This window comes from Chiroxiphia lanceolata, chromosome 2, assembly GCF_009829145.1.
Source record: "Chiroxiphia lanceolata isolate bChiLan1 chromosome 2, bChiLan1.pri, whole genome shotgun sequence".
Lineage (NCBI taxonomy): Eukaryota > Metazoa > Chordata > Aves > Passeriformes > Pipridae > Chiroxiphia > Chiroxiphia lanceolata.
Genome location: NC_045638.1, coordinates 104819464 through 104840342, shown reverse-complemented (window position 1 = coordinate 104840342; position 20879 = coordinate 104819464). Strand labels below are relative to the sequence as shown.

The 20879-nt window shown below is 39.7% G+C and overlaps 1 protein-coding gene across 1 annotated transcript in view; it reads right to left on the bottom strand.

Annotated features, from left to right (window-relative positions):
- The window catches only part of APP (amyloid beta precursor protein), a 204558-nt gene that overhangs the window by 84592 nt on the left and 99087 nt on the right, over positions 1 to 20879 (bottom strand). The window contains 2 exon segments of the mRNA XM_032680859.1: positions 2988 to 3190; positions 19509 to 19702. Of these exon segments, the coding sequence (XP_032536750.1) occupies positions 2988 to 3190; positions 19509 to 19702 (397 nt within the window).

Sequence of the window (20879 nt, the reverse complement as noted above, 5' to 3'; positions counted from 1 at the left end):
TGGTCTCTCACAAAACGTAGGAAAGTGAATACTGGTAAATACTGGGCTATGGAAAGTTTGTTCATATTTTTTAATAAACACAAAAATATGGTTCCTGCAGAAACTGAATAAAAATACTATCCTCCTGCCAATGGATCTCCCTCATTCCCTAGGCAAGACTAATTTCCTTTTCTCTGAAAATAAGTTTTCAAGTGGCTCTACTATTGCTATTTTGGTCACGATTCATTAAAATATGCAGAGAAATAAAATTGCCTGAAAAATTGATTCTACAATAGCTCAAGTGTCTTTAAAGTATAACATTACATTTATGCTTTTCAATTATTTATGGCTGACGGCAACCATTCCTCTGATTTGGGGGAGAAAGGGCTCAGTACCAGCCCACAATGAGACGCTAATTCATAGCTTTAGAACAGTTGCTCTTTGTTGATTTCACATATGAAAAGCAACTCCTCTCGAATTGGACAAACCCACTGTGCTCTTTATTGCTAAAGACGTAATATTAGTTACAGCTTCATAAAACACACATAAAACTGCCCGTAAAGGGTCTGTGAAGAGCATCCTAGGATATGTTTTATGAAATGCTTGGGCAAAGCAGCCTGGAGCAGAGCTACATAAACAAGAACAAAGCTCCGACACTTCATCTGGAGAGGCTTTCAAAGTGTCTCTATAGTATGGACAAATTCTTAACATGCATGCTGTCTACAAGGTCCCTCTGCCTCTTTCATTTACACTGACAGTGACAAACTTTTCTGTTTGCAACAGCAAGACACCAGCAGATGCTCACCACAGAAGTTCCTATGCTGGATCTGCTGCCTGCATCGGGACTACAGGGACCCTGTGGGAAGCTTTCTCTCATGTGCAGCAAGGGAATAAAAGCAAATAAGTTGTAAGTCATTTTGACACTTTTATGTTTATAAATATGCACTTTGCATAGTGCAGCTCTGTCAGATACCACTTACACACACTCAGGGACAGTCCCCATGCTATCCGTGCCCCAGGAGGGTTGGAGGTCAGGAAGCCCAAAGGTTTGTGGTAGAACTGCACTGAAAACTTGTACCGGTAACAGATTGGCCTCACCTCACTTGCACCAAGGCATGTTTCCCTCACAGTCACCCAAGGTGGGAAGTTTTAGACTTGGGAAAAACAGCACACTACCATCTCATGATCAGCTTTCTCATCATAAAATCAGAACCTTTCTAATCATACCTTTCTAAAAGACTTCTAAAAGGTGGCTTTAATGGTTCACCTCATCTCTTTTATATTTTACATTCATGTGATTATACATGACTTTCTTGAAGGCTAAGCATCTTAACCTCTTTGAAATGTCACCCTCAGAAAAGAAACACATTCTACCTAATTTGTCCTCATTTCCACTCATCCAAAATCCCATTAAAGTCAAGTGTACTTATTTTCTTTTTTTTTCCTCTCAATATTCGTGTACCAGCGACAGCACAGCGTTTTATCCCCAGGTGGTAAAAGCTCACATATGGAAATATATTTAATTGGTTTAAAGATTTAAACATAAACTCCTCCCACCCCCTTCCTCACTGAAATGGCTCTCCAACAACTGAGCAAAACACTTAACAGTTATATAAGACAGAAACGCACAAGACTGCGTTGCCAGCCTTAGAAAGAAACATTTGCAAGTGATTTTAGCAAAGCTTTAAAGCTTTTGATTAGCGAGTTAATCTCCACGTAGAGTGAACAGAAAAGCCTAAACCAAGTGTCTCTGCTTTTTCCCAAGCACCTTCTGTACCCAGCAGGTGTGAAAAATCATAGCCAGCACGCTCTGCTCCAAACCTGCTCTGACAAACGCTGGCATCACGGCTCAAAAGAAAAGGACACTGCCACATGCAAAAGGTAAGACTGATGGCACTGAAGTCCCAAGCATCCCCAGCGGCAGGGAGTGGGAAAGCATGGGGAGAGGAAAGAAGCCAGGGCAGATGTTTTCTGCCTCATTTCGTAACTGCCCCAATAGCTGCCATTTTCCCTATGCCTCCTGCATGTCACAATTCCTTTCTTTTAAAATGCAGTCTTTAATCTCATTTCCTGCCACTATCTCCAGCACTTATTGGTAAAGATATAAGCACTGCAGAAAAAGTGGCATCTATCTTAGCAAGATTTATACCACACTGAACTGTACTTATTAAAATAGAAATACCAGGATAATTAATTCAATTATGTATGGTAAGAGAAATGCAGCATTTAAAAATACTATGTTGCTATGTTGTCCATGAACTCGGGTAAAATTCAAAGTTTAAAATGCAGTTATGTTAATAACTACAAAATATCCTCAAAAATAAATTTTAAAAATGTAGAATTCTTTCTCACTCCTGTCTTCTTTTTTGGGCAATGCACTCCTATTTCCTCTTTTCCTCCCCAATACAACTCATTTGTTAGGATCACTTTTCTGCATAGTTATTTCTAAATTCTCCTATTTTTACTGAATTACTAATTAACGGAGAAACATTGCAAACAGGTATCTTACAGAAATCACACAAAATGACTCATCACTGCTGTTAATATGAGAGACCAAACCAGCTCGTGTTTCTTCCTGCTTGGAACTGACACTCCCTATCCTTCAGTAACACATGTGCATGATAACCCACACACAGTTTCCTGTGTTATTTGCTACATATGGCAGTTGAATTTTATTTAATGTTACTTTAAAATAAAAAACCCAACCCTTCTGTCTCCATCCACACCATACACAAAACGCACTTCATGGACAGAGAGGCTCTGCACCATCCATGCACCAGGAGGGCTGGAGGTCAGAGAGCCCAAAGGGTTGTGGCAGAACTAACTCCAAACAATATTTGTCATGGGAAAGGGAAAGGCAAGGAGATTAAACGTGCAAATTACAAAAGTCAAAGCACAACAACACTTTGGATATTTTGCTGTTTGGAACATTGTTTTGTTGTAAAGGGCGGATGTGCAAAGCAGCAGGATCAGTTTTCCAGCCCCGAGCCCAATGCCCATGAATTTACCTCTGACAACCTCTTCCACAGACTCTGTAGTTGTGGTGGTTGTGGTTGCAATACTGGTAGTTCTTTCAGTTGCCTCCTCATACTCTTCCTCTGTCTCTTCTTCAATTTCATCACCATCATCATCATCGTCATCAGCATCTTCATCTTCCACAACTGTTAGCTCCTCATCTTCCTCTGCTTGTTCTTCTGCTGCCTTATCATCACTAAATGAAGAAAATGGTCATGATGCGTCAGCAACAAAATTATTTCAAGATAAGATGAAGACCATTTTATTCAAAAACTCTGTAAGGACAAACAGTTACCTGTTCCGCAATTTCCCTTTAAATAGAAAAGAAAGAATCACGGACTTTGGAAAGTCTCAAATAGTTAGAAATCTGAAATGCTTAACCAATCCCCTCCCCTCCAGAAAAAAACCAAACCAAAAAACAACAACAACAAACCAAAACCAAACAAACAGCAAAGAAAGAAAGAAAGAAACAAAAACTAAAAACCCCCACAAACAACAAAAAGTAAACATCAGCAATGCAGTGGGGAAACTAGCAAGATGCCACAATGGAGCTCTGCCTTTTCCACAGGGATGGAAAAAGAATCCCCATCAGCAATACCATATTTTCACAGCTGAATAACACTGCAAAAATGCTCGCTCTATGCTGCCGTCAACTAGTCCATTTTTATTTTGAAAACAGGGTCAAATTTGCTCAAAATGTATTCATTTGATAAGCACACAGAATCAAGAGTTCCTCAGGACTCTCTCACCCAGGAGACAGCTTATCCAGAGGCTCCCTGTGGACTACCTTCATGTCTTTCATAGAGAACTACCAAGTGCTGAACTGACCTCAAATTATCTCTGCTGATGAGTTTTTTCTTCTGCTGATACAAGTGTTGTGTGAATGGAAAGGGCACTTCTACAGGACAACAGGAAGACATACTCAAATTGACTATCAAATGCATTTGGTGCCTTAATATGTCAAACTGAGATCACTCTCAGTTCTGAACGATACAGAAAAATGCCAAAAAATGTGCACTCGGCTACTACTCCTGCTGCCTTTGAAATGCTTCCTAAGCTCAGTGCCCAGCTGTGGCAAGGTTTCAGGTTTGTTAATCTGATCTTCTACTTGAAATTTACTACTAATGAATAAAGGATCTTTAAATACTCAAATATGCAGTGACTTTTTGTCACCTTCATGCATAAGTGGGTGTGAATCTTTTTCATAGAATCGCATATGCTTGAACAGCCTTCTAAGTGCAGTTAACAACTTCTCTCCTCCACCTCATTTTGGACACCACGCCTGTAATACTTTATTTTATATTATGTTGCCTCCTACAATTTCGAAAATGAACCCAGCAAAAAGGAAGACAGCATGATTCTTTTTAATAGGGTATTAAGAAGTTTAGAAGTGTTGATAAAATTTTTGTAAGCCACAAACCTTACCCAACTTGGAGCAAATTAAGTCTCTGTACAAAGAAGAATGATTTCCCTGTTCCCTTCTCCCCAAAATATCTGGCCTCCAGAAGCACAAGAGAAGCTTTCCACTGGGGAACACCCCGGTATGTTACACAAATGGATGTGGTTAAAGCCACCGTGCAGAAGAGTCTGCAAGAGTCAACCTGTTTCCATTTACATAGGACAAAGACTGGAAAAGGGGCACAAAACCACTTGGCCACTTGGTTCTTCTCTTAATTCTTCTTGATTTCTAAAAACTGGCTTAGAAATTCCACCATCTCCACTGTACAGTTTTCCCTGGAAAAGTAATTTCACTACGTCGGAAATTTTCAGCTTCCTTTTTAGTAACTCTTTCCTGAACAATGCATTTCTTCTATTTTCCTTATCCAGTATTTCACCTTTTTACAAGCACATAATAAACACTATACATAAACCATCACCTTTCAACTACAAGAGGTGGATTTGTCAAGGCCAGTATCTGCTGCTGATCTCCCAGCTAAGGGGCTTTAAGTCTTGGCTCACTACAGACATTTAAACTAGCATGCTGAGGATAAGACATCCAGATTTTGATCAAGAGCATCAGACACCATATGCCTTTCAACATTAAAGAAAGCTGCTCTCTGTCTTTCTCTCACCTAAGCTACAAACACATCATGTTTTAAGAATAATTGTCATTATTTTTCCTCTTCCTTTCACATGAACGATCACTCTCAGATACCAGCAAGCTCATAAGGTTAAAAAAGGACAACAGAAACCACCTAATGAAATAAACAAAGGAAAGTCAGTCACACGGAAAGCACTTCAAAAATAATTTGTATGCATGCATCTAATATCCATCTGTTTTTAGCTACACAAAAGCAATCAACTAAGCTATGCCAGTCCACAGCATTTTGCTGTGAAATTCTCAGCATCAAGGCCAAGGGGTTTTTTTGTCTTTTTTTTTAATTTATTTTCATTTTTAGGGGGCATGATGGCGAAGAGGGCAGGACGAGAGAGGACAGTTCTCTGTGTGCACTGGCTGGCTGTGCTGCCATTACAGTAGGCCCTGGTTCCCTCTCCAGTAACTTATCAGAAGCAAACACTCGAAGAGCAGCCCCCACCTGCCTCCCCTCTAAGACCTGCTGCTAACTGGAAAATCAGACATCTGAGAATGTAAAAAAAGCCAGAAGTAGTGGGAGACTACAAGAGTTTATGGAGTCAGGCTCCTGAAAATATTCTAAAAAGCTCACAGAAGAACATGCTATAATATTCTTTCTACTGGCTTGATCATTCCTAGAAAACTCCTATTTCTGCTAGCAACACATTCTGCAAGACTCAATCACAAGGGTCGTATTTCTCAGAATTATACTTTATTCCATGTTTCAAGAAAAAGGAACAATGGAAACAGAAGTGGGTTTACCTTAGATTTAGATAACAAAATGGAAGTGAAGGCCTTGCTCTATCCTTATAGAAATAAATGCCTGAAATTGGGCTTAAGAAAGTCATTTCCCTATTTAGTAGGTTTTAAAAACTCTCAGAACTGGCATTATTCTGATGGTTTAATCAGCTCAGCTATACCGGGCAGTACAACAGCCCAAAGAACATTGATACACCACAGTCAGGGACGGCGCCCAGCAGGAACAGCAAGTTTCACACTCAGGATCAAGGCTGCCCACCAAGTCACTCACTCCTAAGAGTCAATCACAATAACCATGCCCAGCAGTGCTGACAGGAGATGACCACATCCCAGGGCCCTGGGGAACCAGGATGCCTGCCAATGTTTGACAGTAATCAGGGGACTTTGAGCCTAATGATGGAAGATGGCGGTTTAGTATTGACAGTGTTCCATCTTGATGTGCTCCTGTTGCAAACAAAGACAGCAGGTGGACTTTGCATATTTTCAGTTTTAGCAAAGGTAATATGTCTTGTAAGAAACATGACAAAATGCACTTGGATGTTTCTCCTTGGATTTAATCACTGTGATCATCCTGGCTCTTCTTCAAAGAGCACACATGTGAGAGGGATCACATAAAATTGCAGGGAAGGGAATGAACACCTACAACATGTGGAATACAGCATGAACTTTTCAGATGGGGGCAAATCCCTCCCTGTTGCACAGCCTGCAGAGCTGTTTCTCCTCACCATGCTAAATGCTCTGGTACCATTTTTATTTCTCAATTAGCACCACCACGGTGCTGTTTCCCAGACAGCACATCTCACTTCTGCACACCTTTCACCTCAGTAATCAGTTTAAATCCACTGTTTTCAAGCAAATGTTTACTAGCAAATTAATGTGGATAACAGTATTTTTCTCAGAAATCTTTGAGTTTTATTTAATGTACATAGCAGGTGCGCTTGCTTCCTGGTATTATTATTACATTTTATCTTCTTCTGTAAACAAGTATGACTCAGTCTTGTTTCTTCTGGAACCACAATACCTTGACAGCTCTTTCTGTATATCCCCTTGATACCATCCCAGCCAGGGTTTTATTAGCACCACAGACTGCAGTGTCTCGTTTACAAGAAACTGTTGACATTTCGCCTTAGCTTAGTGGTGCCTGTGACAGGATTTTTCAAAGGCTTATCAAAAAAATTCCTTGATGCTCTGACAAGTTCACAGATTTGTAAAGTCATATTATCATCACCTGAATTTAACAGTTCAGCAGTGAGCAGCGGAGGCAAATTGTTAGGCTTAAATGTAGCCATGAATATACCTTCAACCCCCTCCCAGCACTAGTACAGTTCAGTCTCCTGTCTGTGGAGCCTTCCTGCAAGGAGGGCTAGCACTTTCCTTTCATAGTGGACACACAGGTCATGCTGGCTTTGAACCTTCTGCTTAAACCTCCTCACACACAGGATATCCAGATCCATTCCCCCCATTAGGGAAATGATGCTCCCCTTAAGCATTCAAGTAGCACACTGGGTCATTAATACAAATCATATGCACTCCGGAGGAGTGGTAAAACAGGGTATTTGAAATTTGGTGGCTTCAGTTTTATTTCTGATGCCACAGAAATACTGGGACTCCAGGTAGCCTTAAGAGGTAATTAGTTCCTTCCTGACTCCAACAGAAACATACTGATCACTAAACAGGCATATTTCTGGTTTTAAAACAGAAACCACTGTACAGCCCCTGCTAATATGTGTCTAAGCACATAGTTACAAGCAGTGTTTAAACCATGGACCTGTAAATGTATATCAACTAACCTCCTTTTCCCAATCCATCACTGCCAAGAGCTGGCATCAATGTATTATTTATTCCCTTCACTGAGGACCACGTATCATTCCATTACCTTGGGAAGGTAAAACTGAAGGAAAGGTAAACAAGAGTGAAGGAAAGTGAGCTATGATACTTCTTGCTGTTCAAGAAATAAGGAAACGCTAGTAAATGGAAGTTTTCTTTCTTTCTGTATTCCAATAAGCTGCAGCAGAAGCAGAACACAGGTGGCAAGAACGAGTTCTCTTTCTAACAGTGTTTCATAATTCATAGGGCATAAAGCATAAAGTAAATTTTAAGAAGAGTTTCCTGTCTGCAACTATTACCTACAGACAAAAATGTGGTAAAGCTTTCAATTTAGGATAACAAATAACTGTGGACAAATAATCAATATTGGAAAGTGGCTGATGTTTGTCTGCAATAAACATTCATCCACTGATGTGTTTACTACCATAATTTTGCCAAGTAACTTGAACAAAAACATTTACTCCATCAGTGGGTGACAGAAAGAATGCAAAGGTGTTCAAGACAGATGTTTCAATATCTGGAAAGATTAGCATCTTTGCATACTTTGCAACTGTATCTTATTGCAGATAAACCATCTGGACTAGGGTTTTTACCAGCCACCAAGCCTGAGCAAATAGCTGGGGGAAAGCTAATTCCAAGAGAGAACCAACTCTTCACCAGCAACAAGCTGCTGCCTGGCCACAGAGAGCAAGGCCATCTCTGTTGGCCCCAGTCAGCTGTGGGAACCAACACAGGAGAAGCAATTGCTGCACAGAACTTGTAACCTGTGTGCTCTTTCAGCCTAACAGGCCGAGCTGATGGCAATTTATGCATCCATAACCTTTACCACTGCAGGTGCAATCACCCCAGTTTCCAGCCTCTTGTGCTTCAGCTCCCCAAAAGTGCAAACTCCCACCAGTCTATAGCTCCTCCAAAGGAACTTTCAGGAAAGATGGGATGGAACTGTCAAGTAATTCACCTAGGTTTAGCTTTGCTTCCAATTGATGAATAATGATGAGCACAGATACATATTTATCCTTGTGCATAGGAAAGCTCCACAGCACAGAGTTCTTCAGTTGTGGGAGAGGAAACGGATAGACCAAACAGTGAACATCTACATGCCTTAAGAGTTAGTGCCTTAAAATAAAACACAAAACAAAACCACAAAGCAAATTACAAGAGTAAGGTACACGCTTGTAATCCAAACAAGAAGATGAGTGCATTGGAGGTGGCCTAATTACCAGGCTTTTGGTTAAAAGCAAATCAGAAAGCTGACAGGCAAGGAACCAAATTCTCCCTCAACAAAGCTACACATCTGGGGCCTGGGTATTTTCCACCTAACGTTTTTCCAAACCCTGCATGCTAGAAAGAGTTCTTCTCAACTGAAATCTCGAAGGACAAGTTTTCTCAGAAACCAGGTTTAATCCCACCACGACACTCCTCTGGCATCACTAATTAAACATTTGAGTCAACACAGGAACTACTTAAAGCAAAAAACTAAGTGAACAGTGCACTTTGGCAAATGAACAGTGACCTCACCATACTTTGTTATTTGACTTTGGCACGCTGGCTGACTTCAAGGCTAAGCTGAGTATCACAACTACATGACACTGAGGATCCAGGTAGGAAATCTAAACAAGACCTACCACAGTAGTTTGCTTGGGGGAAAGAGAGGAAAGGAAGTCAAAGCCAAGTGTGAAATGGAGATTTCAGCATTCACCTTGAAAATCTACCAGCAAGGGACTGTAACAAAAAAAATCTGGTTTTTTTGAAGCACGGGGAAGGTGGATGAGACAGCAGGGCAAGAATTAAACTGCACTGCAGTTGTGAGATTAGACACAGAGTAAGGAAAGGAAGGGGTTATGCCAGACCTCCAGTCTATGGAACCGATTTTTTAAACGGCTTATTGGCATCAAATCTGAAAAATTACAATGACTTACTGAATTGAAAGTCTGACACACAGCAATAATGTTTCTGGTCTGTCTGTTAAGTAAACAGAGAAGCAAAAACTGCTCAAAGAGCGCCTTGGTTATTTTAATTAGGGTTGGCTTATACAAGGTGAGTAAATTGGATGTCTCACAAGAAGAAGAAATAATGTCCCATTTGGACACATAAACACCTATCAAGAGGCTATGAAACTTTAAAGAACTCAGAGGGGCACCTTCCATTGCACAGCAAGTTGGGACAAGCAATTCATATTCATAGCATTTTTCAGACATTCATTTTGTCACTTCCAATAATTTTCCTTTTTGTTTTCCTTTACTGAAGAGATCACAATTATCTTTATTTTCACATTTCCTAATAGAAAAAAAAAACAACCAAATAATCTATTTCAAAGGTTGCTTCTGAGTTCTTAAACCTTTTCAAACAACTGAATTATGTGAATTTTGTGCTTCAGACTGTCTCTCTCCTATTACTGTAGCTAATCTTTTACATAAAAACAATACAAAAAAGTGCCTGTTTCCTTAAAATTTGCAGAAAACAAGAGAAGTTGCACTAAAAACCTTTCAATCCAATATTTAAATAGAACACTTATAAGAAACAAACATGAGTTCCTTGCCCTACTGCCTCTGACAGATACATTTACCTTTTCTTCCATAATGAAACATATTTTATACCATTAGAAATTTCTTTCCACAGCTGACCCGCTTAAAAAGCCACATGTACAAGGTAGGATGTAACGTTTCATCTTACAGAAGGTACTTGTTGACTGACAGGCAAAAATACTTTTTCAAAACTGACCTAGTTTTTTCTCTAAAATGAAGCCTTTGCTGGTGTTGCTGTTCTGACAGTTTTCTTCTGAAGATGAAGGATTTCACAAGAAGTATGTAATTTTCAGAGAAGAGAGTAATATATTTAACCCACACACTTTCCTTCTTAATTTTTGCTAAAGAGAAACTTAAAAACTAGAAAGTTAAACATACCTGCAAACACACAAAAATCAGGCTTTGTGAGCCTGATGGCAGTGAAATACTATCTCCAAAATCCTGACAGCAAAAAGGCATTAAGAGTGCAATGGTAGAGGGGAGATCACCTGCACAGCTCTGTTTGAGCCAGCTTGAGAATCAGCAGAAAAGTTACATGTTTGTTTCCACAGAACTTCTGCTGTACTCAGAATGGAATATTTAGTGTTTCTTTGTTCAGCCTGCTGTCCTACAGCTTATCTGAGGTAGACAGTGTAAACTCTGCACCAAACCAAGTACATGCCCTGTTTGTGGAATTCATCATCTTGGTACCCTCACACGATGACAACAGGGTAAAACTGGAAGAATAACTTCGTTTTACAACTGAGGGAAAAAAATAAAAATACCAGAAGCATGAAATAATTCTGGATGTTCAATTTAAGACACTGAATAACATTTTTTAAAGAACGTGTCATCTTAAACTTCTTAAATACAGCTGCCACCAGCAGCAGCTGCAAGAGGTCAGAGCAGATTATCTCCACTTGTACAGCCAGAAGAAAAAGGGGCAGCTTTCCTACTAAATTTTTTATGGTGGCCATAGTATGCCAAGCCTGGCAAAAGACTTTCATGGCAGAAACAAGCATAGATCCAGTTTTCCAGGTCAACATTTTTACTGGTTTAGCCTTTTCTTCTTTACTCAGACTGCAATTTTTTTCATCAGCAGTGATCAAAATAGAGATCCCATGTGAAGGAAGGTCTTATTATCATATAATGAAAGCTGAAACATTTGCATGCAAGATTGGAAACCTCTTCTGCCAGAAAAAAACCAGGCTGTATGTCTTAGCTGTTTCATCCTAGTATCCCAAGTGTGTAGCCTTTTTAGAAGAAAAAGGGGAAAAAAAGTCCTCAGTATAGAAAATCCTTTACTACACTGTGCTATTAAAGCACAACCTCAAAAGAGGTGAAATTTTGAATTCCTACAAACCACCCCAACGCCGAGCTCTTACTTCTAGCACAGACCACAGGTATCACTGAATGATAAAACAGAGCAGGAACTACTGGATAACTTTATGAAGCATATCCAGCTACACATCCACCAGCACACAGTCATGCTGCTGTGACAGCATGGGTTGAAAAACCCAGGTGTAAACTTCTCACTTCTCTTTTCTTTCATGCATTGTAAGTAGTAAAATGCTTTAAATGGGGCAGCATATAACACAATGTCACAGGAACTCCTCAGAACTTCTCACAGATATATCAGAAGGGTGTATCGAGCTGATTACTACAGCAACATTTCTCTTCCACATTTCAGCCATTATAATTGACAGCTTGAAATTTTTGCTTATAAAATTGTTGCCTGTTACTTAAGGAAAACACAGAAGGTGATGGCTCTGTTTCATGAGGTCAAAAAAATGTAACCCTTCTCCGTACAACAACCTTCTACCACATATGCAAGTTTGATGCCATAAGTCTCCCAAAACAAGCTCAACATTCACTTAAATCATACAGGTAGTCTGCCCAGCTACAGAAGTGCTTTCAGGGGTTAAGAAAGCCAGGGTATCTTCTACCCATCACTTCCTCAATTAGATTAATTTTCTCCACCCAGAGCCTCATCCATCACTTCAGTTAATGCTTTATACTCAAATGGTGATTGGATTTGCCAGCTCAGCATTGCTGTAATTACCCCTCAAAGCAATGCGCTGTTTCATCAGTTCCATTCTAACTTGTTTTGTCCTAAGAAAAAAATCCAAATTTACCAGTCTTGTTAAGAGTCATTACTGTTCTGGTGTTCCTATGTTTTCTGAATTTTATTTTATCAATCTCCAAGATCAAAAGTAAAAAAATTGTTATTAAAAATATATTTAATGAGCTAGTTGACAGCCGACATGAGCGACAAACCCAATTAATATATGAATGGGAGACATACACTGTGCTAATAGCATAGGAAATATGTGAATAGGACAAAATACTACTGAAGTTCTTCAACATAAGAAGTAACATTATGCCTCCAATTTAGTGATGCCTTAGTTTAATTTATAAAGACAAGCATTTAGGTTTTATCTTTAAAATATTTATAAAAACACAGAAGTTTTTAGATAAGCTCTAAAATAAGTTAATAATGCTTTAGGACAGGTATAAAGTATTTTTTCCTATTTTGCTTTCTAACAGTTCTACCACAAAACTCAACATGATGTAAACTTCTGACCAATTAGTTGATATATTGCGAAACACCTTCTACACTATCTCCCTAAATGAATTCAGTTTCTCAGAAACAGCAATTTAGCGATGGATAACTCTTGTAGTGCAAAATTCACTTATTTCAATAATTGGTGTTAACCTCTAATGATGGCAAACTTCAGAGGAGGGGGGAAAACAAGGCAAGAAAAACGAAGCAAGTTTGTAATTCCTGGTGTTCATTTTAGGGCACTGACCCCCAATTAGGAACAATTTGTATTAAGACAGCTGATGAAAACACTGCCTCTGCCTGTGCCCCTGTGTCACAGACAACCGAGCTCCCCACCATGCAGACTCTGAACCACTACTGGCACAAGTTTTACTTAAATTTTCAGGAGTATGAACAGTCTGCAGTTCAGCCTGCACAGTACGGAAAAAGGGAGATCTTTTTATCCATCCAAATCCAAGTAATTTCCTACTTCTAAGGCAGAACGTGCAGTACAGACTTTTCATTCGGCTTCATGTCTGGTTCAGCTTTACCAGCTCAAGTGTAGGGGAGTGAGGGTGGAGTTTTTTTTTAATATTATAGTTTCTGAAAGAATCATTTAGCAGATTCCCAGTGGAGCATTCCTCACTGAAATTTTAGAGATTGACTTTCCAATCTAATGAAAAAGCTAATATCAACAAGAACTCGTTGTTTAACATGAATGACAAGATGGCTTGAAAGCAGAGGAACACTCAAGAGACAAAACGTTAATTTTCTCTTTCCTCCAGTGAACGTGTTTCCAGTGAAGAATTTAGCCTCAAAACCTTTTTGTCTTGATCAACAGCACTTTTAGATTTAGTACTGCAAAAGTTTCAAAAGAAAGGACAGCAAAGCTGGGGAAGGAGTCTGGAGCACAAGTCTTAAGAGGAATGGATGAGGGCACTGGGATTGTTTAGCCTGGAGAAAAGGAGGCTCAAGGAGGGACCTTCTCACTCTCTACAACTCCCTTCAAGGAGGTTGTAGTGAGGTGGGGGTGGGTCTCTTCTGCCATGTGAAAGGGTGAGATGAAATGATCTTAAGTTGCACCAGGAAAGGTTCAGATCAGATACTAGAAAAGAATTTTCACTGGAAGTGTGGTCAGGCATTGGAATAAGTTGCCCAGGGAGGTGGTGGAGTCACTGTCTCTGGAAGTGTTCAAGAGACATCTGGGTGTGGCACTTGAGGATATGGTTTCGTGGTGATAAAGGTGGTGCTGGGCTGACAGTTGGACTGGATGATCTTGAAGGTCTCTGACAGCCTTGATGATTCCGTGATTCTACATTTTTCTTTTCTTTTGGGCTCAGAGCAGTACTTCCAATTAAGGCTCATTTCTTTGACTCAACTAACGGAAGTGAAGGAGGAGGAGGGAAGGATGGTCAAGAAACACAATGTCACTGCATACTAGATACAAGCATGAGGAAACATGCAGAAATTGAAGGATTTTAGTAGTAAGAGTCTCTGAAAGACCTGGCCCTCCTCCATGATTTCTTCATCCACAACCCTCCATGACACCATCACTTTAATCCTCCCAGTTTTGCCTTTTCTTCTCCATGTTCAAGCCACATTTGCTTCTTCTAGTAAATGCCAAAGAGCATAAAGTATCCACCAAAGCAATAGGTAAAGTAGATTAGGGCATTTTGGTTACTTTTCTTTATCTCCCTGGTCAGCTACTGTGCAATGGTCAGAAATATACCTGGGTCAAATGATCCCCCTCCAAAGGCTTCTCCTTTTGTGCTGTATTTCCAAGTACCTTTTCTGCAGGTGGATGGAGAGATGAGCAGGGGAAAAAAGAAGGGTGTGAGGAACACAGGGAGATGTAATGGGGAGAAACAGGGCAAGAGGGTTTTGTGTTTTGAACAATCCTTTTCAATGAACACCACGAGCATAGAGAACACTATGTAGCTTGTAGCATTTACTTGCTTTCACCTGCATTCACAATTGCAGCATTAACATCCTCCAGGCTCTGGCCTGCAAAGACCCAAACAAAGGGAATTAAGCAGGAGCTAGTAAAAATAACACCTGCAAAAAAAAAGACAATTTCCCAAGTACAAAAACGACTAAAGCCCATTAAATTTGACTTTTAAAATTTTTACACAAACTCTTGTATACTATTAAATTTACTTGCTTATGTATCACTCTTTCAACTTCTAGGCATTTTTCATAAACTTGTTCCACAGGCAGATATCCCAATTGCCTGTCTGCCTACCTTCTGTCAAGGCAGCAGCGTGACATACCATGAGGAGTCGGTGAGTTGTGGCCAATTTAAACACACCATGTGACTGCCTGATTTAATGACAGCACTCCAGGGAATTCAGACTGTAACTAATTAGATGTTGAGGTCAACTTGCAGCCATTTCTGAAGGGAAGACAATGGGTAAATCTTCGTAATATTTAAGTCATAGATAAATATGTAAAAAGAGCTAGAAAGCAAAGAAATGAAATATACACTTCCAGTGAGGATTTTCTAACAATTTATTCAGCAAACCAATTCTGCTGGGCCCCTTCTCTTTCCCATGGAAACACACCACTAAAAAAACTGAGCAGTTTCAAATGCCTTTCAGGATTTCTAGCATTAGAGGCAATTAAGAAAAAAGATACCACTGACAAAAAAAACCCAAAACTCTTCAGGGAGTCAAAAAGATACATCACTTCAACTACTTTTTTGCAGTATCTGGGAGATGAGCACTCATCCTTAAGCTCAGTCTGGTACAGGGTTGCAAAATCAGAGAACAACGTGATTATTATGCTATATAGCACAATTATTTTTAGTTTTGTTCACAGATGCCTAATTATCAAAACAAAGTGGACTGCATCCTTTTGGATTATTTATTGTAGTAAAAAAACAACCGAATTAACTGTGCTAATGGAAAGTATGAACAAACCATAAAACTTAGCTTGGCAGAAGTTTATGAGAAACTGTAAACCAAACCATTATAAAATACAGCACTCCCTACAAATGCAACATTTACAACACTACCCCATCATTACATCAGCCTTTTACACTTCTTATACACTGAACAAACAAAATTAATTTGCCCTAAACTGCTGAGGAGAAAAGAATGAGAAATTAAATCTCCTACTTTGGACCTTGAAAATATATTTAAATGGTCTAGAAAACTGAGACTTGGCTGATGTTAAGGCACTACCTTCTGCTCCTGAGCTACGGGATGTAAAGAAAAGCTCTCCATACAACTCTCAACAGTGAGAGTCATAGTGCCTCAGCTTGAAAGAAGTGCCTTGCTGTGAAAGAAGGAAAATGACAGCAGACTGTTTTGCCAGTGGGAAGGAAAGCCTGGGAGATCTCACATATACTGACAGAAAGATGAGCAGAGGCAACTATGAGGCAGACATAGACAGAGAAAACCTGGAAGTTTCCAGCTTGGCTGTCGCTCCTAAAGATGTTTAACCCTGAACATCAAGAACACCAAAGCTTCCAGCAAGTGCCCAGGTACAGGCAAGAGGGCCACCAGACTGTGCTGAGGCTCAAGGGCAGCCAGAGCTTGCAGGTCACCTGACTGAGCTGTAGCTATGCAGGGAGAGCTCTGCAGCTATATTGAAAGCCAACACCTGCATCTGGCTGTCCCTCAGGCAGACTTCAAGGTAAATGTTAATTAAAGGTGTGGATAACTGCAAGGAACGCCACTGCTGACAAACGCTTTTACCTCTCAAGAGTTACAGACTATTTCAGGACGAGCATGACACCACACAAATTCAAAAGCATGTGTGGATTCTGCCTCTTGGCTTCATGAACAAAATAGGGGTATAGATATATATCACCTGTCACCAAAATACGCCCTCCCATCTGCCTCCAAGTACTGCCAACAAGCCACATCTTTTTACATTCAGATCCAAGTGGTGGTCAAATGCTGGGGAGGAAGAATGTCCATCTATGACTGCACTGCTTTGCTTCTCCCTGCACAGAAGAAAACACCCTCGACAAAGCAAAAAAGAAAACACAGTGCCTGACCCAAGGACAACTGCTGGGGGTGAAAACACAACAAGTCTGAAAAAGGGCATTTACAAAATGAATGGCTGCAATGTGCTTTCCTCTAAATATTGACAATCGTAAATGCAAATATTTTAAAATTTAGATCTGAATAGCTTGAGAAATAAAGTTACTTCAAAATATACCACCGACATTTGCTGGATTCTGCTTTGTCACAGAGTTTTGAGAAATGAGGATATAATAATCTGCTTTCCAGCTTGTCACCTCTAACTCAAACACATCACCTTCACTTTGACTTGTGTGTCTCACCGCTGAGTATTCATGTGGTATTGGCAACTAATTTCAGCCATAAATGATGACTTATGGGAAGAAACGGGTAGAATAAGCCAACCCAATAACTGCTGCAACACGAATGATGTGGAATTCCTGCCTCAAACTTGTGGCATAGCAACAGCATGGAATCCTTCTCCTAAAGAACCAGCTTCTGCTTTTTGTGTCTTTGCATGAACATAAGCGTTTCCAAGTACTTGTAGCTGTGACCACCAAAACGACAGGCAGAGTAAACACACAAATCCCCCAGAATGAGCCACCCTTGGAAGGTACAGCACCTATCCCATGATTTGGAGCACACCCTGGGTGTGTTAAAGGCTGCCAACTGGAAGACACCAACAACCTGTGCTCAGTTGACCTGATCCAAGGAAAAGCTATCACAGTTCCTGAGAGAGGAAAATACTTCAATGGATAAAAAATTTGAATTACCACCCACTGCTGCATAAGAAATTAAATTTTTTTTATATGACTAAATTTCAGGAGTATTTCTGGCTCCAATGCACACAATTTAAATGTAGTTGGGAAGCTGAAGAGGTAGCAAGAAATGGAGTGAGTCAGTCTAAAAGAACTACCAGTTGCTTGGCTCTTCATCTGCAGATGAAGTACAAGTGCCCCATAAAATGATCTTTCATTTTCCTCTTGCAAGCATTTCTGTGGGAGGGGGAAAAATAAATCACTATTTGCTTGGAACTTCAGAAATGGATTTAAATGCAATTACAGCTCTCATTCCTAGAGGATACAAAATTTATGAAGTTATTCTTGAACTCATCTCTTCAGATATTAAACTACTTTATGAGGAACAAAATGGACTAGAATAGTAAATTAAATGTTCAGCGACAAACACAAAAAAAGAAAGAAATGGGATATCTGTCTTGCAAACAGAAGTACTCTATATACACCCCCGTGAGCTCTCTTATTTAAAGTAATTTTTGAATCTTTGATCATATACATGAAAGAAAAGATTTCAATGTCCTTTATATAGAGGTGTATAGATAATAAATATAAGTTACCTACATAACACAGGAAATAGGTATATAAGATAGATCTATATATCTATATTCCATGTGTATATATATGATGAAAAAAGCAAATGTCCCAGTTAGAACAAGGTCTATACTCACTTCTTATTCTAAGAGAACATCTAAACATCCAATCAAAATCTAAATGAAATATACAAAAATGGCACAGCAACGGTCCAAAGGCTGCTTTACAAATACTGCAGAAAGGGTTATAAATAGTGACACTGACAGAGGTTAGAGGTACAAAACAGGAGAAAGCCCAAGACGGAATATGTAAAGCTTCAAGATGGAATCCATCTTGGATCAAGATAGAATCTGCAAAGGTTGATGCTTCTTGTATCAAACAGTCCTGACCATTCACTACTGTTTATGACAAAAACCTGGAAACTACCACAGGGAAATATTTATTTTAAACTTGTTCCTTTATTCACAGAGGACTCTTCCCTGTAAGACTTACTAATGCTTTGCCACAAAAGACTTAGATGCCCACCATGACATGGTGTCTAATTATTCTAGGTCGTAATGCCATCTCATCACAACAAATTACAGCCATTCAACCTCTGTCCTTCATCTCTGCACTGTTCCTCAAATTGTTTCCATCTAGATTATTAAAAAGTCCAAACATAACACAATTCAGAACTCTTAACTTTCTGCATTATTCAAGTAATTTGGACTCCATTTATTTTCAGGGTTCTTCTTGAAACCATTTGAAACCAGCCCCAAGTTTTAGACTTTGTGTATTATTTGTACCAAGATGCAATATCAACTCTAAGAAGTAGATACACTGCATTAGCCCAGTCCTAAGTGATGAAAGCCAGGGGAGCACAAACAGAATTTGCACACAGTCCTTAGATTTATGAAGAAAGCCATTCTGGAGAGTTATGTGCACAGGGGATGTGCAGGGTAAAGACAAGTTTGGCATCTTCCCAGATGCAACTGCCTTGCTAAGGAAACCTCCACGCTCCACCTTAACAGCAGTGTGCGACTCCGTCAAACGCTAGATATTGAAACACATTTTCTTTTAGATCCTGTTTAGAAACTAATTGTCAGCAGAAAAGTATTCTTACAGTACTAACACCTATTTACGAATGAAAACATTTCAAAACTTTCACTGGTTCTGTTGGCTGATTACCTGCTGCAGGACCCCAGACTGCACGTGAAGCATCTTAAGGATACACTATTTATCATTAGTTGTCCAAAAGTATGTATTTAAGCATTTTTGTTATAAATATGGCAATACTTTTCACTGAAGAAATTACAAAGGTATCAAAAAGTGCAGTAACTATTTTAACAATAAGCTTTTCTGCAGAAAGAAAAAATAACTGAGTAGAACAGAACACTGATGCTTTCGATCACCGCAGGCACAAGTTCACGTATACAGAGCAGTGACTCTTTCACACCGAGGTCTTTTAGACAGATTTTTGGCATCTTTAATATGATGCTCATAACAACTTGAAGGGTGCAAAGTCACTCTTACCTTCCATCTGCATAGTCTGCATCTGCACCTCCCCACCAGACATCTGAATCATCATCTTCGGCATCAGCTGAATCAAGATTGTCGCTTTCCTCTGCTAAGGGGCAGCAGACAAACTCCACACCACGGAACTTGTCTATCCCACAGGGCAGCAGCATACCATAGTCGTGCAGATTCATGCTCTTCTCACTACAGGACTGTAGAAAAGAGAAAAAAGGAAGAGCAACAATATTGTCAAGGAGGAAGAGAGAAAAAACTGTCACAGACCTTGAGAAAACATGAAAGGGCTGCCTTAGGAAGTCAAAACTGGTGAACTGCACAATCTCTCAGTTTTGAAATGCAATTTCAAAGGTCATGTCTGCATTCCCTGCCTGACTGTAGGTAGGTCCCTGGCTCTGTCCACAGAACCACTGTAAGCAAAAAGCTCTCCTTTCAGTTTTTCCCAGTACAGAAAAACTTGTCTCCTCTCATATACATGACAACTCCATATCCTCTTGTCTAAAACACTCACAGGCTCTGCCTCATAAACAGCAAACTTGAAGATAGAACAGTAATTTGATGTATTAATCCCAATCCTGATGCACTAGTGCTATTGAAGAGTTCACTGCAGGATAGATTAATATTTGAAATACCTGTCATACTGGAAACACACTGTATCTGGTCTGATACCTCTGGTAGTAAATTTCCTCCTAGCCTTGTCTGGAAAACAGTCATGCAAAATTATACCTTAAAGATACAGTGATGTAGGACAGAAAGATAAAAGTGATGTATGACAGGTGAAAAAAGGAAAATAGTTCAGTGGTGCACAGTGTTCTTCTTCTAGGCTATTGCCATTCCAAGTTTGCAAGTAGTCAAAATGAACTAGAATTCCCCTCTGTGAAGGTTGGTGCCTTAAATGCTTCATTTAAGTATGATTCAAGCAAAAACTGAAAATTTGAGAAGCTGCTGAGCACATTTCAAATTACATCTCCAGAAGGTGGGATAACATACAAACTAAGAGGTTCCAAATAAAATAGCAGCCAGAAATCTTGGAAGCTCATCTCGGCTTTTACTCCTAAAACCTCTCTACATAAGGAAAAGATGTCCAAGACACATTAGCAATTGTAATATTATTTCTGTTTTCAGTAAAGCATTGGTAAATTGTAAAAACTCTGTGCCTGACTGCAAAATGTGTTTGGCTAGTCCTAATTCTTATCAGCTCTCCTACCCTTCTCCGCTGAATTTCATGCAGTGCACTCCCTGAGGCCTCTTTGATTTCTGTGGGCACCTGGCATACCAATATCCACAATAAATAATGGATAATATCCATCCAGGATGATGATTAAAGGCAAAGTCTAGGCATTTAGTTCCAAAGCAGCACTAACACAGGAAGCC